Genomic DNA, 26,646 nt, shown 5'->3' on the forward strand with positions numbered 1-26,646 from the left:
CTGAGTTAAGAATCAGGAATCACTTTTTTTTTTTTTTTTTTTAAATTTCCCCTGGACCTTTGGAGCTGCTTAATTAGAAACTTCCACATATCAACATTTCCTGATCCAAACTTTTATTCTAGAGTTGGGCTTGACAGCTTCTGGTTCCCTCAGAACCAGAGGTTCCTCAAGGAACGGAAAGAAAATTATCTTCTTTCTTAAGCTTAAAACCAGATTGCTAAGTATACAGCTGAGAACAGTTACAAAATAACTAAATACTACTATATCATCCCTGTAGTGTTTTAGAGTTTTGTTCTTGACAGCATAACTATTAAAATTTGTAAGTTACTCATTTTTTATATTCAGTTTATCACCAGGGTTAAGACGTGAACTTTAGAAAGCGAGCTGTATACATACTTTGTCGCATTTAGTTTGTGCTGTAAATCATTTGGATTCTTTTGTTTGCAAGCAATGGAGAGAGACTACCTTAAGCAAAATGGGGATTTGTTTGAAGCAAGAGCCAGGTGGGGTGGCCAACCCTGAGTGGCCTCAGGTAAAGGCAGCTCCGGGGATCTCAGCAGCCAGAACTAGCAACCATTTTTTTTTTTTAACGTATGCTCCCTTAAATGCCAGGCGTCACTAAACTAACTGCCTTCCTCGTTCTCAAAATCAAATTCCCAAGGTGGGAGGAGCTTGATTGTCTCAGGCTTGGTTGGATCAGGTTTCCCAGTCTGGATCAATTTCTGTGGCCCGAGGGAATGATTACTATGATTTGCAAAATAAGGGGTTTGGGAGAGCAGGGGGGAAAGAAGAGGGACTGAACAAACAAAAGGTGTAGCTGTGACCTAGAGTTAATTTCAGATAGGAAAATACGGAAGGAGGAGATATTAGTTCTGGGTTATTCTTGTTTGTGAATTGTTTGCTAACAGTCTTAATACACTGTTGACCTAGGGTTTTTCTAGAGGGAAGAATGTTTGGAATTAAATAGGTTTTTATTGTTTTAACTCAAACTATGAAAGTGAGCTATCTAAGTAATGGTTTAAAAAAACGAAAATGTATACATCAGAAAGTTTGATTTTTAGCTTTGAGAACATAGAATTTTAATTCTGTTTTTTGTCCCCATCATCATGTTCTAGTTTATGTCAATGAGACATTTTTTTCTTGGTCATTAAGAAGCTTATTTAATATTTTTTTACATTTAATCTTAATGTAAGAATAATAGTCAAAATGAGTAAAATAAATACCAAATTAGGGGATGTTTTGTGACTGCTGAGACCTGATTGGATTTTTTCATATATTTATTCTTTAATACAATGAATTTGCATTCATTCTTGGTATTCACTACAGGAAAAGCCATCAATAAGGCATTATAAACTTACGTTTTTCCTCAAAGAAACTTGCCACATAATATGCAGTCACTTTGGGTTCACGCTGGTTTTTTGTTTCCTGGGGGTTTAGGGGGTATATTTCAAAATTTAAAATGTTTAGTATTTAAAATTTTAAAATGTTAAAAAATATTTTCTCTATTGATATGATTGATCTGGAAAACATTAATTGCTAGTCCATAATATTGTGTTTTTAGTTACATAATATAAAACATACAGCTTTGATAATTAAAAGTGTTAAATGCTACATGACTGGGATCATGTGCTATGGGAATTTAGCAAAACAGCAAGAGGTAGTTACATGTAACTAATCATCTGAATAATGATTAGTACTGTATAAATTAGGGATAATTTATCAAGTTTGCAGAAATTTTGCATTGAGAAGCGAATGGTACGTTCCTGTTAAAAGTAGACAAGAAAATATTTATCTCTTAACGTGTATTATAGTTCTCTGTGGCCTCCCCAGTGCTACTTATAGAATTATTAAATGTGATTAAAAATGTGTTCTTGCTACTTACTCTGGCACCCACCATAAAGTTGCCCGTGTGAGAGGCAGTGGGATCACAGATGTGGAACCCGCAATTCAAGCTCTCTGCCCTTGTAATTCACTGGAGGGTGAGGGTGGGCAGGTGAGGTGGTGGTTGGCAATGGTGCTCATATCGAAACCTTGTTTTGCTGTTTGCTAATAAACGTGACCTCTCCTTGGACCAGTATAATCTATGTTTGGAGACAACTGCCTGAGCTCCCAAGGTGATTTTTTATATTCCACACAATTTATAAATATTTTATGTTAGCATCCAAATAGACATTGCAAATTTGAAGCTTCATCTATTACATTTTGTAAAATATGATGGTATACTAGAACTTACTTCATGTATAGATCACCTTGTCAAGAAACTCCTTAGTAGCTCCTTCTCCACTCACCTTAGGAATCTTTTTTCTGCATAGTTGTGTGTTGTAAGATTAGAAGCCATCATACTCCAACTCACCTTAGGGCCCTAATGACCAGATATACTAATACGCACACTTACATTTTTGTCCTCTTGCTCCTTAATAGGATAATCTAGGGTTATTCTGGGTATATTTAACCATATGTTTTTGTTCAACCAAGTAGAATTTAAAATAGATTTAAGTCATATAGTAAGCCTTAATAGGACATTGGTTATTGAAGGGGTTGGTTAATGTTGGAGTGAGCTCAGATGGTCAGTAAAGTGATTCAAGCCTTTTGCAGCTGAACTTTTCCAACTCAAACCACCACCTGAAAACTTGGAAGAATTTACAGATTAAACCATTTTATCCCCCTAACATCATCTAACACGATGGATCACAACCACCTGCCTCACAGAAAGAAACATCTCTTTATTACGGTTATTGCCACCCTTACTGCCTATCTCGGTAAAATATTATCTAAGAGAGTATGGTTTTGTTACACAATGAGAACGGAATTGAGCACCACCGAGTTAATAATTGTTTCAGCAAAAGATTTATGTTAGTATCTCTATAAAAATAATTTTGTGGGAGCGCCTGGGTGGCTCAGTTGTTAAGCGTCTGCCTTCAGCTCAGGTCATGGTCCTGGGATCGAGTCCCACATCGGGCTCCCTGCTCGGCAGGGAGTCTGCTTCTCTCTTTCCCACTCCCCCTGCTTGTGTTCCCTCTCTCTCTGTGTCTCTGTCAAATAAATAAATAAAATCTTTAAAAAAATAATAATTTTGTGGATATTAGGGAGACTTACTTAAAGATCTACTCCAAAAGTTACGGTGTAGTTTTTTATCTTAAGCAAATGATGGATTAAAAAAATAAACTGATTTTGCTGAAATAATCTTGACTGTTTTTTTTTGTGTGTGGCAAAGTTACTAGTACTTTATAACAATTTAGTAAAAATTTATTAGATTCAGTGATTTATAACAATTTAGAATTTAGCATCTTCGTAGGGTCTCAGGAAATTTTAATGAGCTTCATATTCTGAAAAGATTTTTCCTGAAAGTTTGGGGGAGGTTTCCTAAATCATAAAAAGTCATGATAAAAAGGCTAATATTGGTAGGAGGGATAAAGTAAAAGAAATGCTGTAAAAACCAAGTAAGAATTGTCCTGTGGGTTATTTTTATTTTAGGAGTCTATCAGAATTGGTGATAAGCTTGCACAAGTGTGAATAATAAAGTGTGTACCCAGAAGTGTATTGTGACATTGTTTATAATGACAAAAGTTTGGAAACAACCGGTCTGCCTCTTGTGGGACCAGGTAAATTCCCTGTGCATCTAAGCAGCACAGACAGTGCCGCTGTTACAAGGAGATGGCTCGGCTTACAGGATGAGGAATGTGCGCTCCGATTTGCTAAGTAAAAATCAAGCTGCCCAGGTGTATATAGTTTGCTACCATTTGTATGTGTGGAAGAAAACAACATACAAATACCTGTTTGCTTATGCAAAATTCCCTCAGGAAGGACACCAAAAACTGGTGGTAGCTGGCTGGCAGGAGTAGGGAAGGGTGGGCGGGGAGAGGAGCGTATGGGAAGCCTTCACTTGTACTGCGTATCCGGTGCCTTTTGTATCTTATGCAGATGTTTCCTGTTTAAAACAGTTCCGTTGGTATATGGAGGGAGGGAGGGAGGTACTGTTTACCACCCGACCTCTGTCCTGTTGTCTTCTACACTTCAGGCCCCACTGTCGAGGCTTGTTATGTTTTAAACATACCTGACATACACTAGTCTTCAAGTAAGGAATTCTTTGCTTTGTAGCTGTGCAAAACACAGTGTAAATAGGCATTTCCTTTTTGGAGGATTTTTTGTTGTTGTTGCAGGACCTGTTTTCTGCATTTTTTGTGAATTCGTGATTGGTGATGATTTGGTAAAAAATAACATTCATTTTGTCAAAAATAGCCAAGGGATGAAGTTAAACCAGTCATTCTCAGGGGACATAGTTTTGATTGATACTGTTTTAAAGTCCAGCCAGGATGTTGTTAAGGTTTTTGTTTGTTGCAAATACATTCCTGATTTGTTTGCTTTAAACTTTTTGCTACTATTGTGTAGAAGTTTAAGCATATCATCAGTTGATTTGTGTTTTCTATGTTTTTTAAACTTAGAAATTAGAAAAAGTATCTGGTCACTTAGTCTGCTGTGTACCTGATTTTTCTAATCTGACTTCATATCTTGCTTTTTCTTGACCATTTTAGGCCTGAGCTTCAGGAAGTTTCACCATGGGTTTATAGTATGTTTCTCAGCTTAGAGATTCCTTGACCCAGCGTATTATTATTTTATCCAGAGATGAGTGGATTCAGGGATTGGTACCAAACAGACTCACAGGATTGATTTATAAATTTAAAAATTAGAGTCTCAGGGTAGCCAATATTTGAGGAGTTCCATGGGAAATTTCCTAGTTGATAAGTCCATGTAAGAATACAAATTTCAGGTCACAAAGGTGCTTGATACCCTCTGAATACAATGGGAATTACATGAATGTTTACATCAAGTTAGGGTAACTGGATAGATTACTCTTTTCTAATTTTGGGATTTTTCTATGTTTGGATAAAATATCATGTATTTTTGATTAGATTGCTACATGTCCTATAGAGTGCCAAGAACAAAATAATTTGTTCCCTGTACTTTTTTCACGTTTTTTTTCTCTTTTAAGAGGGTGTATGTTTGTCTACCTTCCAGAAACCTGAATTCCCCAGTTTTCTAGATCCTGTCAGGAAAGAAACCACTCTATGTACTGTGATGGGGAAAGAAGAGAGGGTAGCCAAAATATTGTGAAGCCTTTAAAGAATATGTATTTGTGGCAAATACATACTTGGGTTTTCTTAAGTTATATTGACATTTTTGGAAGAAATTATTAATTCACTTTGGAAGGGAGATGTGTTACTTGTCATATTTATCGTCAGGTTCAATTTTTCCCTATCTTGTACTTTCAGGGAGGAAATAATGCTGGCCATACAGTTGTTGTAGATTCTGTGGAATATGATTTTCATCTTTTACCCAGTGGAATAATTAATCCAAATGTTACTGCATTCATTGGTAAGTGTATAAACTGAACCGCTTCGGGTTTTTTCTCCCCTCGATTGATAATTGTGTTCATTTTTCATTATCTGAGCTGATTTCATCTCTCATTACTCAAATGATTCATTGATCCCTTATTAATCTTGACCTTGGTACCTTCTGGAATATACCTGACTGGCTATTTTACACCTCTTGTCTTTTAGCACTGATACTTTTTGGAATGATTTGCATTTAATTGTGGTCACTGGCAATCTTAATTTTATAAAGCAGATCATCAAGTCAGCTTTCCAAACACTGATGCATACATAGTAAGCAATACAGGAGGTGTTTCATGGATTTCATTCTGAACCCTCATAACATGATGCAGTCTGCAATCTTTTCTTCTAGGTTTTTATCTTTAAAAGTGCTAATCACAACCCACTAAATTGATTTTATGACCGCTAATAGGGTATGATTCCCTAATTTGAAAGGCCTTGATTTAGCGCCTACTGTACTGTAACTAGAACAACGTAACTTGGTTCTTCCAAAAGAACAGTTTTACTTTGTTGCAAAGAAACTTCAAATTATACCAAATGTAGTATTAGTGTTTTATATTCTATATGTTACGTATTTACATTACACTACTGTTTAAAACTTGGAATCATTTCTATGGTAACTCCCTTGATAAATCAGATGTCCCATTTGTCAAAGTCCTTTACTCTTTCACTATTCTAGATAAGGGTTATCGTAGATGTCTGTATTATAAGTATAGATATTTAAGGTTGGGATTTGTTTGCTTTCCTTTAGGAAATGGTGTGGTAATTCATCTTCCCGGATTATTTGAGGAAGCAGAGAAAAATGTCCAAAAAGGAAAAGGTATGGAAAGAATGACCACTTTGCCTGGGGACTAGTTTATTTTTTGGAAAGTTCATTGGGATGTCATGTCAGACAAAGTTAACATTTTGTCTTATACTTTATTTTTTTAAAGATTTTATTTATTCTTTTGACAGAGACAAAGTGAGAGAAGGAACACAAGCAGGGGGAGTGGGAGAGGGAGAAGCAGGCTTCATGCTGAGCAGGGAACCAGACATGGGGCTCGATCCCAGGACCCTGGGATCATGACCTGAGCCAAAGGCAGACGCTTAACGACTGAGCCACCCAGGCGCCCCTTGTCTTATACTTTAAAATTGCTGGTTATTGTAGGACAAATTTTTCAATGTCAGTTAAATTGTTTTCATTTTAATCAGTATTTTAAACAAAAGACATAATGTCATTGTGTAAACCCTAATTTTTTTTTACCTGGGTCATCTGCAGAGTGTCTCTTTAGGTTGCTGGAATTACTATCCACTGGAGGTCAGACTCGAGATTCCTGAGTTCCTTTTGTCATTTGTGCTCAAGTTGGCATCCCCGTCTCCCAAACCAAACATTAGCTTCCTGAGTCAGGAAACTAGTGGGGTCCCCTTTGCACAGTCAGTCAGTCTTGTTTCTGTTGGTCATACAACCCAGGGATAAAAGAGTCTTGTTTTATCCCTCCCTCCAAATCAGGGAAATGCTCCTTCTATGACAAAAGAGTCACTTCCGTCTCCCCGAAAAAAATTTTTTAAAGGCTTAATTTCCTGCCCTTCCTAATCTCTTTTGGATTTTTGGAAGGCTGTTTACATTCAGTTTGGCTGCCTTGCTAGGGTTTTAGGGGAATTTGGTCATGCAAATAATACTCAGTTGAGGAAAAGCATTGTTTCCCCTTAGCTTGGCTCATATTTAAAATACTCAATTCCATTACGTTGTTAAAGTTTATTGTTCAGGTTTGAAAGTAGCAACCCGACCTCAGGTGTTGCTGACAACTAAATCTGACTTCACAGAATCCTGCCTGCCCTCCTACCATCTCTGTTGTCCTCTGCATTTTTTACCTAGGTATTGCGGGCTGCTTTTGAATTTTGTCAACTTGAGGTTCCCATACTGCCCTCTGTTCTCCTTTGTACCCTTTAAAAATTTTGCCTTCCTTTCTTTTTCCTTTCAGCCTGTCTGATCCAGCTGAATCCATTTTACTGATTTTCTTTGTAATATTTTCTGTATAATATGCCTGAAGCTAACTTTAGAATACATACTTAATGTCAAAAACAGCTAGAGAGGGGGAGGCTTAATATTCCCTTTTCACTGTTAGCTCTTCCTCTTTATAAGGAATCATTTTTGAAACACATCTTTGGATATTATCAAAATTAACAGCTGATTTTGAATATCTAGATACTAGTTTTGAAAATTTTAGAGTTTGGCAGCTTATTCTTAGAATGCATGTAGCTTACTAAGGTACCGTCTTTGAAGAAACCTATCCATTTAGATTCGTTTATTCATTCAGCAATAGTTCTTTGAACATTTATGGAATGATAGGCCCCATGTTATGAAAATTCATGGCCCTTGACCTCAGGCATTCACAGCTAAATGGGGAGATACGTATGTCACCTTACAAGTCGGTGTAGTAAGGGCAGTATAGTTCATAGACCTTTGGAGGAATTAGAACATTTTATTATTTCGTTTAATCCCAGCTTTTTATAATTGTCTTTTGGGAAAGGGTTCTATTCCCCAGATAACCCTTTTCTTGAAATTCTCCTCCAGCTCTGCAGCTAATTTCCCCTCCCCTGCTTCTAACAAAAATGACCTTTACCTTCCATTTGCTTTTGAATTCTTAGAAGTATTTTATGTGGACTTGGCTGGCTTGAGTTTGGAGCTGTTTAGAATAAAACATTTAGAAAGAGAATTTGTGAATGAATGTAAATATAATGAATGACAGGTGAGGAAATTCTTGTTTAAACATATTTCCCATACAGATGACAAGATGTGTAAGTGATTACTTCTGTGAAAAACACTTTTAAACATTGTATTTCTAAAGAAATTGAGATATTATACAAAGTGTTTAATAAGCCGTATCTTTTTTCTCCTTCTCTAGGTCTGGAAGGCTGGGAAAAAAGGCTTATCATATCTGACAGAGCTCATATTGGTAAGGGGCACATAATGCATTTAACTGTCTTATTATCAGACACTTGTCACGTGGAAGCATTTAGTAGCCAATTTCTAATTTTAGTGAAAACTAAGTAAGATGGATTATAATAGTTGGGCTCCAAATACATGAAATCTTAGTAATTTTTTTCTTTTTTCTCTTTTGGTAAAGGACTAGGCTAAATTTTACCTATTTCTGAAGAACGAATTAGCTACAATTGAATCATAAAAGCAGTATTTCACAAGACATCTCTAATTCTATTATAAAATACACCGCATCAAAATACAAAGAGCATTACTTGCACATTAATTATTTAAAAGCAGGTCTGCTGTCTGGCATATCTGTAGAGTGACTCTGTGTCTGAAATGTAATATTGCAACTTTTTCAGTGGTTCAGACTTTATCCAGAGTAGCCTTCTCCTCCGTGATTAGTTAGAGCAAACTGGATTCTAAAATTAATTTCAACCACCACTAATAAATTCGAAGTTTGTTTCCTGTTACTATCTGATGTGATAGAATTGTTAATTATCGAGACAATAACCAGGAAAGAGAGAATGGACTGTTATAAACTCTTCAGTTGTATTTAAATACAGGTGTCCTCTGAGGCAGTGGCTACTCTAGTTTTAGCATGACCCCTATTTAAGAGCAGCCCCATTAGGGGCACCTGGGTGGCTCAGTCTGTGAAGGGTCTGACTCTTGAGTACAGTTCAGGTCTTGATCTCAGGGTGGTGAGTTTGAGCCCCGTGTTGGACTCTACTCTGGGCATGGAGCCTACATTTAAAAAACAAAAAAAGAGCAGCCAATCAAAATTCTTAAGTATCCGTGCCTCCAAATAACAATCAGAGCCTTGAAGCCTCTGCGTAGCCTCAGTAACCCAGTAAAATAACTTTGAAGTAAACTGAGCTGGACTGACCTGTATTACTCACTTTTTCTAGCCTCTTTAGAAGCTTATTAGATCATTGACTTGAGACCCTTCTTTTCTTTATATAAGCATTTAAAGATGCACAGGTGCCGTTAATACTACCTCAGCTACATTCCACAAATACTGACACTCGGTATGTTTATTTCCATTCAGTTGAAAAACTTCATAATTTTTTTGTGATTTCTGTTTGTGAGTTATTGAGAAATATGTTTAAATTTCTAAAGGTTGGATGATTTTTCTGATTTATTTCTAATTTTGTTGTAGACAGAATATACTTTATGTATGATCTCCATCTTTTTAAATTTGTTGAGACTTTTTTTATGGCCCAGCACAGGGTCTGTTTTGGTCCATGTTCTACATGCACTTAGAATATGTCTTCTGTTGAGAGTTGTTGAGTCTTCTTGAAGTGTCCTTTAAATGGTGTTCAAATCTTCTGTGTCCTAGCTGGTGTTTTTCTCCTTGCTATCAATCACCTGGAGAGAGAGAGGCATGTTGAAACCTCCAACAAGAGTTGTGGATTTGTCTGTTTTTCTTTTTGACTCTTGTCAGTTTTTGCTTTGCTTTGAAGCTCAGGTAGATTGCATATATATTTAAATTTATGTTTTTGATGGGTTAACTCTTTCATCATGATGAAATATCCTCTCTTTCTATGTAAATATTCCTTATTCTGAAGCCTGCTCTGATATTAGTATAACCAGCAGAGCTTTCTTAAGAACAGTATTTGCATGGTGTATCTTTTTCAATCTAATAATCTTTAACCTACCTATATCTTTATATTTACAGGGCATTTATTATAGACTAAATAAATGCTTTTTATTCATTGTGACAGTGTTGCTTTTAATTGAAGTGTTTAGATCATTTTTTTATATAGTTAATTATCAGTATGATTGCATTTATATCTGCTTTTTGTTTTCTCTTTGTTCCTTTTCCTGATTTCTTTTAGATTTAACGTTTTAAATATTATCCGCACTATTAGTTTATTAGTTTATACCTCCTGTTTTGTGAATTTTGGTAGTTTTTCTGGGATTTGTAATATACAACTTTAAATCATCATTATCTACCTTAAAATAATATAACATTTAACCCAAGCTTTTTACAAAGAAATGTTCCCACTTCCCTCGTCCAGTCCCTTGTGTCATTATTGTCATGTATTTCATGTCTACATTGTTCTGAACTCTGTAATGTGTTCTAACATTTTTGCTTTGAGCAGTCAGTTTCCTTATAGAGAAATTTAAAAGAGTCCAGTTCTTTATATTAGCATACTTTAGCAATTATGCAAGAAACTATTATAATTGTGCCCTGTCTCGTTGAAACTCATAATAAAATTTGTAATATAAGAGATCCTTATTGAGGAAAAGAGACCTGAGAAGTGGCTGAGACTTTAAATTTTTTTGAACATTTGAAATGCAGGTTGTTGGGTGTCTGTCCTTTGACTCAGCAACTCCCTGTTGAGAGACCACTCGGTGCCCGGTGTGGTGGTGGGCACCAAGGATTCAGAAAAGACCAAGAAAACTTCCTAATGGAGCTTGTAGTACAGTAGGGAGAGACAGATAATAAACAAGATAAATATGTGATAAATGTACCATGGCATGCAGTGATAAGTTCGCAGGAGAGAAAGGAGCCATGGGTAGTGTCTGGCTGTTTGTACTATGTGGGTAGGGATCTATAATTTTAGATAAAGTGGCTGGGGACGCTTCAGTGGGAAGATGACTTTCACGTCATCTGCTGAAGGAGATGCCCGATGAGTAAGTTCTAGAGACACGCAGCACCATACTGTACATAACATTGCCGTATTGTGACTTAAAAACCTGCTCAGAGGGTAGATCTCATGTGAAGGGACCATGATTTAAAGAACAAAAAACAAAAACACTTTGGGGAAGGAAGACCTAAGGAGATAGGAGAAGCCAGCAAAGTGGATATTACAGGTACTGAGGCTCACACTGGACACATTCATAGGGTGTAACATTAATAGTGTTAATAAAACTTAACGATAATAATAAAAAAAAGATGGTGTTAATAAAACTTACCTACTGAACGTGCATAATCATCTTTTATTTTAAAAAATTAGACTGCGTTCCCAAGGCAGCATTTTTTGTTTTTAGTATCTAGGCTGTAGAAAATGGAAGAGATACTCAACTTCACACAAAGACTATTCTCTCAAAAACAGTATTAGTGGAGGTATTAAGGCTCCATGCTACAATGGAGCTTTATGAAAGTAATTATTCTGATTTCACTAATAGCTCCCCAGGGCCTAGAAACACCTAAAAAACATTAGCTCTATGGCAGGGTACTGAATTAACTTCTGAAAAATATGGTTTACCTGCTTTCCATCAACCATTTACTTGTGATTTGCCAGGTGCCTTTGTAACTTATTTGAACATAGAAAATAACAAAAATACTTTAAAGTATCTTTTCATTCAAAAGAAATGGCTTCTTCCAACATCTCAGTTTTTGTCATAACTGATTTGCAAAGTTGGAGTTTAATGAAACAGCTTCTTAAGAACTATTCTGGCCCCTCAAAAGTAGGTAAGAAAGGCTATAAGCTGTATACTAAATTAGGAGCATGACAATAAACTGATCCCTATAGTATAGGATAGCTATTATTAGAAATAAGTCAACATTTTAACATTGCACACAATACACAAAGTGCACAATAAGTATACAATATTTTACCCCTTTAACCACTGACTACCTTGTTATACAGAACCTTTCTAGTGCTGGAAAAAGCTGCTTTGCTAGCCAAGCATGTGAAGGACCTATACACTGACAACTGTAAGACACTGATGAAAGAAATTAAATCGGACACAATAAATGGAAAGATGTTTTGTGCTCATGGATTGGAAGAATTAGTACTGTTAAAATGTCCATGCTACCCGAAGCAATCTACAGATTTAGGGCAATCCCTATCAAAATTACAGTGGTATTTTTCACAGAAATAGAACAATAGAACAAATATAACTTATTTGGAACTATAAAGAAATGGAATAGTCAAGGCAGTCCTGAGAAAGAAAACCCCAAAACCCCACAGACTCAGAGATAGGGAGAACATATTGGTAGTTGCCAGGGGCAGGCAGTTGGTGGTGCAAAATGGGCGAGGGTGGTCAAAAGTTACAAACTTGCAGTTCCAGAATAAAAATGTCACAAAGATGTCATGGACAGCATGGTGACCATAGTTAACAGTATTGTATGGCGTGTTTGAAAGTTGCCAAGATAGTAGATTTTAGGAGTTCTCATCAAGGGGCACCTGGGTGGCTCAGTCGGGAGAGCATCTGGCTATCTCAGATCTTGATCTCAGGGTTGTGAGTTCAGGCCCCACGTTGGGCATGGAGCCTACTTAAGAAAACAAAGTTCTCATCACAAAAAACTTTGTGGCTGTTTATGGTGATGTATGTTAATTAAACTCACTGTGGTAGTCATTTTACTGTGTATACAAATACCGAATCATTATGTTCTACACCTGAAACTAATGTTATATGTCCATATATCTAAATTAAAAAAAAAAAAGCTACTCTGATGACCTTTCCTAGTTATTATCTACTCCCCCTCATGAAGGGTAACCACTATTCTCTCAACCATAGGTTGGTTTCATCTGTGTTTGAATTTTATACAAATTATACATTTATATAATCTGTTGTGCCTGACTTCCACTCAGCAGTATGCCTGATTCATCCTTATTATTAAATGAAGCAATATCTTATTTTCATTGCTGAATCGTATATCCCATTGTATGACTGTGGCCCAATTTGTCCATTTTTACTGTTGATGAAACTTTGAGTCATTTCCAGTATTGAGTTATTATAAATAATATTGCTGTGCACATTCCTGTAAATGTCTGTTGGTGTACAATATCCCAGTGTAGTTTAAGGATGTCATTGCTATCCAGTTCTGTGGCACTGAGGCAGATAGTCATTTACAGGATAATTTTAAATCACACAATAAGAACGTAGTTTCTGTCTTGTGGTCACCTCGTGTCGGAAGTGTTGGAACGCCCCTACGAGTCCACTAGGGAAACCTGTTAGCTGTACACAGCTGTGCTTATTAACCTTGCCAAGCAGAGGAGATGACTGCCTTGACAATTCTCAGTGTCTCAGAAAGGGGACCTAGGGCACAGAAGCCCTTTAGAGGCTGGGCTAGTCAGAGGGAGGTTTAAGGTCAGATTTCCTCGGGGTTTTTTTTTTTGTTTTTTTTTTAGTTTCAACATCTATAACTACAATATTAGTCTCCTGATCCTGCCAAATAGTTCTTTTATACATGCCACCACTAGTTCTAGGAACCTTATATCAGTCATTCTGTTTAAAATTTATACATTTCAACTTACCATGGTTTAATGTACGGAAAATGATTAAATTGTACACTTTAAGTGGGTGAATTTTATGGTACGTAAATTATATTCCCCTAAGGCTTTTTTGAAACAAAAGAAGCCTTGGTTAAAAGTTCGAAGACCAAATTCTAGGCCTGCCTGTTCCATAAAATCGCTATTTATTCAGTCAGTAAATATTTGAGAACTTGTAGGTGCAGGAAATCTGGTAAGCTAACTGACATGGTCCCAAGACTCCTAAAATACTGGTAGGAGAGAGTGAGTGTGTGGGCGTGAGTACACGTGTGTGAGCAGGCACAGGGCGAGGCACATTCAGACAGAAGCGTATGCCTTGTAGCCCAGGATGTGGAAGAATGTCTTTGTGACCCAAGGGCAGAAAGGAGGGGGCCCCAGATGAAAGAGCAGGCTATGCAGGGAGGCCACATAAAAGAGTTCTTTTTCTTTTGAGCAATAGAAAGCCATTGACTTTTTAAAGGCAAAAGGGGTAGTGACATTATATTTGTGTCTTGGAAAGATGGCTTTGCTGCATTCAAAATTATGAATTCGCGATGTCCAAGAGTGGAAATATGCACACTCATTAGTTGGCTACAGTTTTGTCTAGAGACGATGGAAGCTCATGAGAGACTGATGTGAGAGAGAGAGAGATGTCAGAATAACCTAGAGATGTCTGGAGGGTGGAACCTAAAGAAAAGAGGGTATCCTAGTAAACCGAGTTTCACAGAATTGTGGGGTACCCGCTAACCATTTTTAAAATAATATAGGTTGCAGTTAGTAGGAATGAACAATCAGGCATATTTTCATATTAGTATACCTGTTGGCATAATAAACCTTCACTCCCGCCATTGCTGTTGCTTTTTAAAACGTATACATTTGGGGTGCCTGGGTGGCGCAGTCAGCTGCTCAGCTCCAATTCTTGGTTTCGGCTCAGGTCATGAGATCAAGCCCCGCATCGGGCTCCATGCTTAGCGCGGAGTTTGCTTAAGATCCTCTCTCCCTCTCCCTTTGCCCCTCCTGCTCGTGCCCTCTCTCTCTTTCTCTCTCCCTCTTTCCCTGTCTCCCTCTTTCCCCCTCCCTCTCTCATAAATAAATAAATCTTTTAAAAAAATAAAATGTATCTGTTTGATTAGTCATGATGAAATTAGGCTGAAGGGATTCATAGCTTGAGTAATTTAAAATTCAGTATGTTTTGCTCCTCCTGTATTACCTTTGTTTCAACAACAACTGTGATTTGGTTTTCTTCCCCTCAGTGTTCGACTTTCATCAAGCAGCTGATGGTATCCAGGAGCAGCAGAGACAAGAACAAGCAGGAAAAAAGTAGGGTTTTTTGTTTTTGTTTTCGGTGCAGTTTAAGCATATCCAGACCCTAATGTTTAAATTCCAGGCCAGAGGTTTAAGAAAAATTATTAGAATATCCTGTTTAGACTCCAGAGAAATCTATAGGATTGTGAAACTAAACTTACAGAAGATAGCAAAACAGAAAATAGTCAAAGTACCTTCATTCGTTGTGATGATGTGACCACAAGAACTCCATTTTTCTTGTCTAACTCAAAGCTTGTTCTGATTTATTTTTAAGTTTGGGTACCACAAAAAAGGGCATTGGCCCAGTTTATTCTTCCAAAGCTGCTCGGAGTGGACTGCGGATGTGTGATCTGGTTTCTGACTTTGATGGCTTCTCTGAGAGGTAACTAACTCGTGTTTCAGAGTGGCAAGAGCAAATGGGATTTTTGGAATTTTTCAAATCCAGGATGCAAATTGGTAAAATCAGTATTGTAGTTGAATAGTGGTGTTTGGCTTTTTTGGTTTTATTTGGACTTTAAAGTTATTTTTATTACTTAATTTCAAATTAAACTTCATGAAAAGTAACCTCATGATGATATCCTAGCAGTACCTTAAGAAGGCAAAGCCAAAATTGTATTTAAGGATTGGAGTTTGGAATGGTTTGCTGAGAAACAGAGATTCCGGGGGTGCTTTGGTGGAGTTACCACATCCCAGAGTCTTGACCCTCAGATTTTCAGTTCTGGAGACCCGCTGCCCCCCCCCCCCCCCGCCCAGACATAATTAGGCTTTTAGGTACTGGTGAACTCTTGTGTCCCAAACTCCCCTTAAACAATAGAAATTGCCTCACTGACACTTACTCTCTAGAAAAATCTCCATGAGAAACCTAATCATCATCATCAAAGCTATATGGTGACTCTGTGATGGAGAGTTAGTTGGTTGTATTTAGTAACAGGTGGCACCAAAGGCCCTACCTCTGTCTCTCTTAAAAGCATCATGCAGACCACCCCCTTTTATTTTTCACAGTGTAGTAAAATTCATATTGAAGTGTTGGAGATTTTAGTTCTTCCCTCCACGCACATCACCCCAATTATGTTGTTGGTATTCCTAAATTTGAATAAAAAATACTGCTTTTGAGTGTGTCACTTATTCATATGACTGACCTGTTTAGATTTTATTTTTTAGAATGGAGCTTCAGTTTGGGATTCATTTGTTTTAAGTGGTTTCAACACTTATCTACAGAAACCATTTGAATCGAATGATATTCAGACTATTTTTAATTGAGCTACTGTCTTGATTTATGTCTATTTCTCAGGTTCAAAGTTCTGGCTAACCAATACAAATCTATATACCCCACTCTGGAAATCGACATTGAAGGCGAATTACAAAAACTCAAGGTAATGCTTTCTGGCCTTTTTAATGTCCTTTTTAAGACTTGTTTGCCAGATTGGCATCTAAGATCTTTCATTCATTCCCGTTTTGCATTAGGAACTGCAAACCTAAGAATGAAGAACGTGGAGTGTTTAATTTCCCTTACGGAAATTACCTTGTGACTGAGAAGTTATATGTTAAATAATTTGTAGTATAATAAATGCCATACAGATATGCGTAAAGCATTGGAAGTGAGAACTGGTAAAGCAAATTACTTGTCCTTTTTATGTCTAAAAGTATATAGGCCTACCTAAAAGGACATAGTATGTTTGAGTCACTTCACATGATGTGGCTGAAATAAAAGATTGAGTGGGGAGCAGAGAGGAGGAGTTCAGGGGTCTTGTAGTGGTCTTATACGCAATGATAGAGAGTTTGGCTTTTATCCTGGAGTTAATGAAAAGCTATCGAGTAATTTTGAGCAGAAAAAAAGACTAGATTTGTATTATATAAAAGTCCCTTTTAGTAATGTGGAGCATAGATCAACAGAGGGACAGCAGGAGATAACTTGTAAAGCTGGCCGGCCTGTTCTGGAAGGACGCCCTACAGGGCCAGTGTCTGTAGCACTTTGTCTTAAAAGACAGAGAAGGTGATTGGCCAAGGGTTGGGTCCATGTGTGGCCGCTTTCAGTTGTCAGTGGTGCCTGAGTTCGTCAGTAGGCAAATCTCCTACCTTTCTACCCTTACATTCGTCCCTGATGTTTGGTGCGTTTCAAGATGGGTCCTATGTATATGATTATTACTTCTCTTCTATAAATAGGTATGAACGTGAATTCCATAGCTGAATAGGAATTTATAAACCTCATATGCCATTCTAGAATGGTTGTATACCTTAGGCCTATCTACTCACTAAATTCCTTTAAAAAAAAGAGCTCCCTGGAAGATTCTAAATGTTGGGAATTTAGATTTCAGTGTATTGGTCGTTGCTCAGAATAGACTGCCATCTTCTTTCATTCTGTCATGAAACAAATATTTTCAGTTTATTCCTGGCAACTTGGAAATATTTATGCGCTAAAATGTGGATATGGCTCTTTGGTTCTGTTTTATCCATGTTTCATGTGAATGTAAAGCAGATGAATAATCACGAACAGAATTGGGGAAGAAGATTGTTGATAGGTGGTATATGTCGAACGAGCACTTTAAGGAATAAGGGACATGATGAATGGCATGGTCATTTCCAGCATGACAAAAGGTCTAAACCAGGAATAAGCAGGAGACTAGAGCCAAGGGGGTGGAGGGACACCAGACATTCATCAGTAGGTGTAACATACTTGGTTAGTTCATGAGTGGATGGCGGAATTTGCATACTAGACTGGCTAAATATGGAAACATAGTTAAAACTAGGTTTTATTGTAGTTATACTTTAGGCCTTGGGGGAATTCTTATTTATATTACATTTTTAATTGAATTCTAAAATTAAGCAGTGTTATTAATACTTTTAATGTTTTGTGAGAGTTTTACAATGCTCATGTGTAAAATAGTATTTGATATTATCTAGTAATACTGCTGAGATATTGCTGTAATGGAATACAGTGCCAAAGAATATTAACAATTGTCACCGTTTGCATGCTTGGCAATGTCACTTGTGACCTGCACCAACATTTTGACAATCACCCGGATGCAAGTTTCAAAACTCGTGGTTACATGGATTATAAATATGGCTTTTTAAATACCTCACAAAATATAAAAGCACAGTGTAATATACTCAGCTCTTTTTATTTTCCTGAGAGCTGGTTTGTGAAGAATGGAAGGTGAGGAACCTTACTTGCAGTGAGGTTAGTGTAGAACCTCTGAATTTCACTGTTTCTCTACTGTTCTTGAGCTAGGGTCTCATGTCTGGTTCCGGGGGATCAGGACAAGAGACCAAAGCTAATCCAAATATGCAGTAGGGTGAGCGTAGTCACCAACCCCCTTCTGCTTTGCAAGAGTTAAGTTTGCCTTGTCACAGTCAGGTGAGTTGTACTTGTACTGGTCATGTTGTAAATTTATTAGCACACATTGAAATTGTTTTTTGTCTTTGTCTACAGGGTTATATGGAAAGGATTAAACCAATGGTGAAAGATGGAGTTTACTTCCTCTACGAGGCCCTGCATGGACCACCAAAGAAAATCTTGGTAGAAGGCGCAAATGCAGCACTACTAGATATTGATTTTGGTAAGTGAGATAGGACTTGCGGGAGCTTAACTGAGCCCTAAAGTACTTAGGGTATAAATAATTAATGTTTGCCTTACGGGGTTTTAAAACAAGGCTTTTAGCTTGTATATTCAGGAATGATGGACGTTTGTCATCTACTAATCTCTTTTTTTTTTGGTTTGTGATGTAGTGTTCCATGATTCACTGTTTGTGCATAACACCCAGTGCTCCACGCAGAATGTGCCCTCTTTAATACCCATCACCAGGCTAACCCATCCCCCCACCCTCGTCCCCTCTAGAACCCTCAGTTTGTTTTTCAGAGTCCATCATCTCTCATGGTTCGTCTCCCCCTCCGACTTACTCCCTTTCATTCTTCCTCTCCTGCTATCTTCTTCTTACTAATCTCTCTCTTTTTTTTTAAAGTAATATTGTGGAATACACAATGCATGTGTTACGATTTGTAGTTCAGGAGAAAAATGAAATCACTATTTGGGTCAGTGGGTTTGGGATACTTTAAACCGATTTCCGTTGTTTGGTTCATGCTCCATTTGCTTGGAACTTTAAGATGATTAGGGGAATCCTATGGAAGGATCTTTACCTTTAATTCAGCCTTTTTTTTAAATATCGAAAACTAATCAACATTGTCATTAAACATGCCTATTCTAAGATCTGTGGAAATCCATTTAACTCCCTGGGCGTGACATTCTGAATGGATTAGGGCATCCTCCATCTTAAAAAAGTTAAGGCTTTAACTTCTTCCAACTACTGCCCCATTAGGTTGTTGGCCTTTCCCTCTGAACATGATCTCCAAAGATAAGTCTGTTCTCAGGTCTTACTGACATTTCATTGGCTTTTGACTCCAAGTATACCAATTAAAGGAAAAGTGTATTTCTATTACTGTAGATTGGTATTTTTGACTCCATAATATGCCTGTGGAATCTGGAAAGAAAGCAGAGTATCTGGTTAGCTTAGTGGATAGTTTAAGTAGGAACAGGATCTTTAGGGATGGGGGAGTACACCCCTCTTAGCTTCTCTTATCATTTTTGGGATTATTCCCTTAATAGAGATCAGAAGATAGGATAATGAATACCACAAAATTCTTAGTGTACTGGTGTCACTCTAGGTTGTGGCTGTATCTTAAAAATCTATATCAAGAGAATAAAATAAATTCATTTTTAAACTAACAGGAACATGTTAAAAACACATAGATTATAACGCCGTGTTTTGGCATGAAATTATTCAGCAATCCATTAGGTGAGTACCTACCATATAGAGCTGAGTAACTGTGCACATTCAAGCAACCTCCCCAGAATGAACACCGCAGGGAGAGCTCTAACTGTGTGTGTTTTGATCTCATTACAGACAGAAAGGATCAAGGACTAAAGGTTGAGGTTTGAGAGGGCAGTTATAGTCAAGTCTGTCCAGTACCTAGAATGTACTCAGATGCAGATTTTTCACAGTAATTCTGTTTCAGAGGAATGTATATGTGTGTATAATATTTGTTTCTTTTTTAGGAACTTACCCTTTTGTGACCTCTTCGAACTGTACAGTTGGAGGTGTCTGTACCGGGTTGGGAATGCCCCCTCAAAATGTTGGAGAAGTGTATGGGGTCGTGAAAGCTTACACAACTAGAGTTGGCATTGGTGCCTTCCCAACAGAGCAAGACAATGTAAGCCTGTTTTTCAGTAGATCCAATTCTGAAAGTTTTAACATAAAAACTTCTGGGGTGCCTTGGTGGCTCAGTTGGTTAAGTCCAACTCTTGGTTTCGGCTCAGGTCGTGACTTTACGGTTGTGGGATCAAGCCCTGCATCAGGCTCCACGCTCAGCAGGGAGTCTGCTTCAGATTCCTTCTCCCTCTCTTGCCCCCGCCCCCGTCTCTCAAATAAAATCTTTCTCTCTCTCTGTCAAATAAAATCTTTAAAAAGAAGGTGGGGGGGGGTGCCTGGGTGGCTCAGTTGTTAAGCGTCTGCCTTCAGCTCAGGCCCTGGTCCCAGGGTCTTGGGATCGAGGTTGGGCTCTCAGCTCATTGGGGAGTCTGCTTCTCCCTCTCCCGCTGCCTGCCGTTCCCCCTGCCTGTGCCCGCTCTCTCTCTGTCAAATAAATAAATCTTTAAAATAAAAAATAAAATAAAAACTTCTGCTTTTTTTCCCTTAATGAATTCTTCCTGTGCTTTTCACTTAAGTGACAGCAGATTGGCAACAAAAGACGAAGGGTTAGAGAGAACCTAAAGGTAATTTTAAGCGCCAGGCTACAGGAAGGTGGGTTTATGAGGGAGGTTGAGATAGTGGAGGAGAAAGAAGTGGGTAAAAATAAGAATTGCCTTTCCCCAAGAGCTTTTCTGGAGCCGAGGCTGAGAAGAGAGACTTCCAGACTTGGTCTATTCCCAGCCAACAGCTCTGTGGCGGTGACGTCGGGTGGGGCACTGTCTGAGTGTTGTATACTTGGAAGGTCTTTGGACCTTTGGACCTCATGACCCTTGGGGAGCTGGGTGGTGTCACTGTCCCCCTTCTGCACATGAGGAAACAGGCACAGAGAGCTGAAATCACTTGTGCAAAGTTACTCAGAGGGACGGGGCTGGGATTCAAACCTGACAGAGCAACATTTTAAAAAACACATAGTTGTATTGATGTCAATACAAGAGGTAGTGAAATGATGACTTTAATCAGAAAGGTGTAACTTAGGAGTAGATAGACAATAAGTGAAAAATTGGGTTGTAGGGAATGGCTGTGGCTTAGATCTTTGAGCACTGTCGAAAGGGCATTGTGCTGTCCACACCGACTGACCAGCTGAGAGTTTGTCTCCTGGTTTTTGGGAGGCTCATTGAACTACAGTTATTGGAACAATTGGCTTAACTTGTCTATTTTAATAAATAATTAACCTTGTTTTTAATATGAAGCATTTTGTATGTTACTCTAAATTTTAAGAAGTTATCCAACATTGTAAAAACTATAGGTTTTAAAGAAATGGTAAAAAATGAAGCCCAAAGTGGATCTCTTCCAAATAATGCCTACCTCACATACGATCCATCATCGGTAGGGAATTCTGTCTTCCACTTAGTTATTTTTTGGAAGATGTTCATCTCTATAAGACTTTGACTTGGTATATGATCTTACATGTAATTCTACTAGATTGACAGCATTGGTATTATAATCCTAAAGTCCTGTTTTCTGTTTTCTAGGAAATTGGAGAATTATTACAAAAAAGAGGTCGAGAGTTTGGGGTAACAACTGGAAGGAAAAGAAGGTGTGGCTGGCTGGACCTGGTTTTGCTCAAATATGCTCATATGATTAATGGATTTACTGCGTGAGTATTCTTAGAAACATTTGTTTCAGGAAACTAAGGTACAGTTTATGACCACAGGTTAAATTTTGTGGAGTGCAAACTTGAAAAACAGTGCCCTGGTAGAAAAGGTTCACCGTTTGGCCTCCAGATGAAATTGTAGCTCAAGGTTCAAGTGGACCAAGATCTAGGGAAAGGGTACCCAAGGGAAAGGACCCCAGGTTGTCTTCCTACATATCCACGATTGGGAAAAAGGAATCATGTTACTCCCACATGCATGTAAATATAGAAGGAAGTGAGGTACGTGGGTAGGTAGGTAGATGGTGCATTTTGCTTATATGGAGGGGAAGCAATATAACTGATTTAGTGCATGGGCTTGATTTATGTCTAACTCCTGTTTTCAAATCTCAGATTCATGCGTTGTGCCAGGACTTTGGTCAGGTTACTCTTTCTGTGCCTTTTTCATCATCTTTAAAATCTAGACAATATTATTACCTACTTCCTGTGAGTGTTTTGAAAATTAGGTGAGAAATACAGTGAGAGCATATAGTGTGCTGCCTGGCTCACTGAAATCACCTGGTAAAAAGTTGCTATTCACACATGTACATAAATATGTAAATAAATGTACTCCTGTTTGTATTAATTAGGCTTAAGTTCCAGCAAATAACAGAATAAAAGATACAAAAAAATAATTTGTGGGTAAGAATCCCAAACTTACTCTTTTAGCTAATTATATATATTTTCCCTTAAAATTATTTCCTAGTCAGTTTACTGGGAGATTTGATGTATCTTGAAGAGGTCCTTGATGTGGTGTGTCCTCACTTTGCTTTGACAGTTTCTGAGCAGAAGGATGGAGGTGATAATAACCAGAGTAAAGAAATGAGGATCGATGGCCTACATGTAAATGTACCTGTATCTTGTAGTATTCCATGTGGAACAGCGAGTTCTGCTGTGTCCCACAGAGTGCATCCTTTACTCCAGGCTGCTGTCCCTCAGATATGTGTTGATCCATCATAAGAAAGCTAAGCGGGGCTCCTGGGTGGCTCAATCGGTTAAACGTCCAACTCTTGATTTCGTCTCAGGTCATGATCTCAGGGTCGTGAGATCAAGCCATGCTCTGGGCTCTGCACTGAGCGTGAAGCCTGCTTGAGATTCTCTCTCCCCTCCACGGCTCCTCCCTACCCCACTCGTGTGCACACTCTCTCTCAAAAAATAAAATAAAGGTGGTGTGGATCAATCAGGGAAAATAGAATTATTAGAAAAGTAACTCACAAGTAGATCAGTTAAGTCATTTTTTTTATTATGAGGAAAAGGCATGCTTTATGTGTGGCACACTTTAGAATATAATCCTAACCAGTTTTCAGAATTGCTTTGGAATGTTTAGCTTTGTATGAATTTTCCTTTACTTCTTCATCAAGTTAGATGTTAGGGCCTTTAATAGTTTGCTGTTTGAACATTGCCTTTCCTTCCACTTAGGTTGGCACTTACCAAATTGGATATTTTGGACATGTTTACGGAAATCAAAGTTGGAGTTGCTTACAAGTTAGATGGTGAAATCATACCTCATTTCCCAGGTACTTTTTTCAGTCTGTGAAAAGAAGAATATTATTAGGTGAACGTGTTAGAGCAGTTTAATCAAGTACCTATGTCTAGTCTATGATGTATAGCCACAGGGTTGATACGTTCTTTGTGAATAGCAAAAGTATATTCACATGTTATTGGCATTTGTTTCATAGCTGCTATGCATTTGGATCCTGGGTTGCAGTAATAAGCGTGTGTTCAGACTCAAAATAGGAAAGAAGAAACACGGTCCCTCTGAGCCCATCCAGCTGTGCTGCTCCTGAATCTCATCTTCCCTATTTTGAAAGTAACTTCAGTATAGCATTCTTCTCTTCCTTGAGAAATGTGGGGTAGGAGAAGAGTGCTGCTCGTAAAAGTAAGCAGACTCTTAATACATTTACCCATCCTGTTCTTCAAGCCACATGAATGATTTTTTCTGATCTCCTATGTCAAAAGTGGGTGGTTGTAGGGAGACTTCCTACATGAGGTACTGTGTTTCTTCAGGCATATCTTTAGTTATATGATTTCTTCATTTACTCAGGAAGTTCCATAAATGTTTCCAGCTTCCAGAAATAGGAACCATTCATTTGTTTAGTCATCCTGTAAGCCTGGGAATATGCCAAACAAAGGAATACTCACTAGCTTAATGAAACTTGGTAGGCTTGTAGGTTTTGTGACTTGCTGATGACGACCAGTCCTTGGGAACCAAGGATCACCTTAAGTTCTTAGAAACATGTTTAAAATCATTATCTTTTAGGGGTGCCTGGGTGGCTCAGTTGGTTAAGCGACTGCCTTCGGCTCAGGTCATGATCCTGGAGTCCTGGGATCGAGTCCCACATCGGGCTCCCTGCTCAGCAGGGAGTCTGCTTCTCCCTCTGACCCTCTTCCCTCTCGTGCGCTCTCTCTCTCATTTTCTCTCTCTCAAATAAATAAATAAAATCTTAAAAAAAAAAATCTTTCTTAAAAAAAAAATCATTATCTTTTAGTCCAATGGGCCATCTCCAGTCGGTTTCTCTTGACTGTTCTTTTCCTTGATTGTGGACTAATGACTTCTGGTTGTAGTGACTCAGATTCTGTTATCTTCCTCTGAAGAGTATTGGTTCTTGTTTTAGGGGACAGTTGAATTACTGGCTGATCATCTTGAACTTGTATAAGCTTGGTTTTCTGCTGTGTTAGTGTAGTTATGTGAAGCGCCCAGGGTGTTTCCCAAACCTCTAACCTAGTGTGGGTCAGTCTCCAAATTTCGGTCTCCTCTGTGGAACTTGGTAGCTTGGTTTTAGGCTTCCTTATGGAGGGTCTGCAGTCAGTTATACTCTTGAGCATGGTTTTTAATTTTAAGGAGCAGCCTCTCTGCTACCTCAGCTGGATGCCAGGAGAGTTACCAAGGTGTAAAGAGATCGCTCCAACGTGGCAGTGCTGGAGCTCCAGTGTATCCTGTCCCTTTCCCTCTGCCAGCATTGCTTGGCCTCTAGAATCTGTCCCACTCAGCTGGGTGACGACTTGCATCTGGTAGGCCTCCAGTGGTCCCATGGGTCCCTTCCATGTGAAGTTGAACATTAGCCATGGGACTTTCACACAGACTTCTGAGGGCTGGGAGCTCCCCATAGAGCTCCCTCCTCTCTGACACTTGCCCGTGTTGACTCGAGCCATTTCAGTTTTGCTGAAACCTGGTTATCTGCCTTCTCAGCTCAATGGGACTACTGTTTCTCCCCTGACTCTAGCGTCCTGACTTCCAGAGGCTGGGAAGTTGTCCTTGGGCGGAGAGTTGAGTACTTTCAGGACTTGCTTGTGAGTTTTCTTTTTCTCAGAACCTGCAGTTTTGTGCTGCCTGTTGTGCACATTGACCAGTCGTGGGATGTGGGCTGTTCTGGGGAGGCACTTCCCTTCAGTGGACAGTAATTTCTGAGCGGGAGTCCTCAGTGGGCAGTGGAATGAGTGTCTGAGTGCTGACTTGGGAAGTCTGGACAGATTCCCCACAGCATCCACTGTACTGTCTCTAGTCAAAGAAATTGTTCTTACTTTCGTACATTGTCCATTTCTATTAGGGGATATGGATACAGAGAAAATGATTAGGTGAGATAAGGAAGGAAATTTCCAGCTCAGCTTTGCACAATCACAAAATCAGTAGATTTCCCAGATGAGAGCAAGTATGCAAGTCTCCTTTCTGTGAGGTTGCTGCCTTTACGCAAGTCCATAATCTCTAATGCACAGTGTGGAAATATAAAAAGCTCTAAAAATGGAAAGTTTAAAGTTTGGCATCAAAGTCCTTTGACAGCAAAACGTGACTTGAGTTGATATCAGAGCTAATAATCTCTCTGCTTAGAGTGAAGAGTCCTGTTGCTGCAGGAATGTGTTTGATTATGAAAATATTGCCTCAGGTGGTAAATGTGTACTGTCTGACCTTCCTGCACTCTGGGAAACTGCATTCCAAAACACCTCTGGCTCCAAGGATTTTCATAAGAGATCATGAACCTTTGACACAGCAAAAAGCTGTTCGGCAATAGGCAGCGTTCTACCATGAAAAAAACAGACTTATTCTTTAACTTTCAGCAAACCAAGAAGTCTTAAATAAAGTTGAAGTTCAATATAAGATGCTCCCAGGTTGGAACACAGATATATCAAATGCAAGGACATTTAAAGAACTACCTGTTAATGCACAAAATTATGTTCGATTTATTGAAGATGAGCTTCAGATTCCAAGTAAGTATACTTTATGAACAACTGTCTTTTCTCTATTTCTACCTTTCTACCTTTGAGATAAAATAAAAGATCATTATTACTTTGTAGAGTGTTCATGATTTGCATCAATGCCTAGGAAAATACAAAATAACCTTATTTCTTAGAGTAAATATAGTCATCCTTTTTTAATCCTTTGTATGCCTGAAGACAATAGGTTACCTCACACTGTTTTGACCCTGTCTTAATTCTCTGCTACTCTTGTTTTTACCCTGTGACATTCATGCTTGTTGCTTTCTCCCTCCTAGTCACAAATCCTTTTGTATCTTCACCTCCACCAAAAATGGTTTGTGGTTTTTCCACTCAAGATTAAACCACTGTTGGGAGTTGGGGGAGTTTCTTGAATAGTTAGGAGATAACAGGTACAGAAAATAGGAAATCCAATCTGAAAAAATACAAGAGGAGAGGAAAGAATAAAACTTTATTAAAAAACAAGCTGGCCAGGGAGTTAGGTATAACCAGGTTATGGCTGTGACTAGTTAAGGGAAGTCTTTTAACACATTGCTTTCTTCCTTCTACTTGTACTGGTAGAGGTTGGAGAGACAAAAGCGAAGTGGGTAGAAGGTGTCCTCTATGTAGAATTCATTATATACTTACTCTGATTTGTATTGTGGTTCGTCTCAAATACGAGTCTTGTTTTCCAAATTGCTCGCTGCCCCAGCCAGTGTGA

The 26,646-nt window shown here is 38.4% G+C and overlaps 1 protein-coding gene across 1 annotated transcript in view; it reads left to right on the forward strand.

The window, feature by feature from the left end:
• The window catches only part of ADSS2 (adenylosuccinate synthase 2), a 34,345-nt gene that overhangs the window by 6,017 nt on the left and 1,682 nt on the right, over positions 1-26,646 (forward strand). The window contains exons 2-12 of the mRNA XM_025877526.2: positions 5,271-5,373; positions 6,142-6,210; positions 8,276-8,326; positions 14,813-14,879; positions 15,139-15,246; positions 16,156-16,237; positions 18,295-18,421; positions 19,915-20,069; positions 21,580-21,704; positions 23,157-23,254; positions 25,791-25,940. Of these exons, the coding sequence (XP_025733311.1) occupies positions 5,271-5,373; positions 6,142-6,210; positions 8,276-8,326; positions 14,813-14,879; positions 15,139-15,246; positions 16,156-16,237; positions 18,295-18,421; positions 19,915-20,069; positions 21,580-21,704; positions 23,157-23,254; positions 25,791-25,940 (1,135 nt within the window). The remainder of the gene's footprint in view (positions 1-5,270; positions 5,374-6,141; positions 6,211-8,275; positions 8,327-14,812; positions 14,880-15,138; positions 15,247-16,155; positions 16,238-18,294; positions 18,422-19,914; positions 20,070-21,579; positions 21,705-23,156; positions 23,255-25,790; positions 25,941-26,646) is intronic.

The sequence above is a fragment of the Callorhinus ursinus genome, unplaced genomic scaffold, assembly GCF_003265705.2.
Source record: "Callorhinus ursinus isolate GAN/ISIS: 27379988/994484 unplaced genomic scaffold, GSC_fseal_2.0 scaffold13, whole genome shotgun sequence".
Lineage (NCBI taxonomy): Eukaryota > Metazoa > Chordata > Mammalia > Carnivora > Otariidae > Callorhinus > Callorhinus ursinus.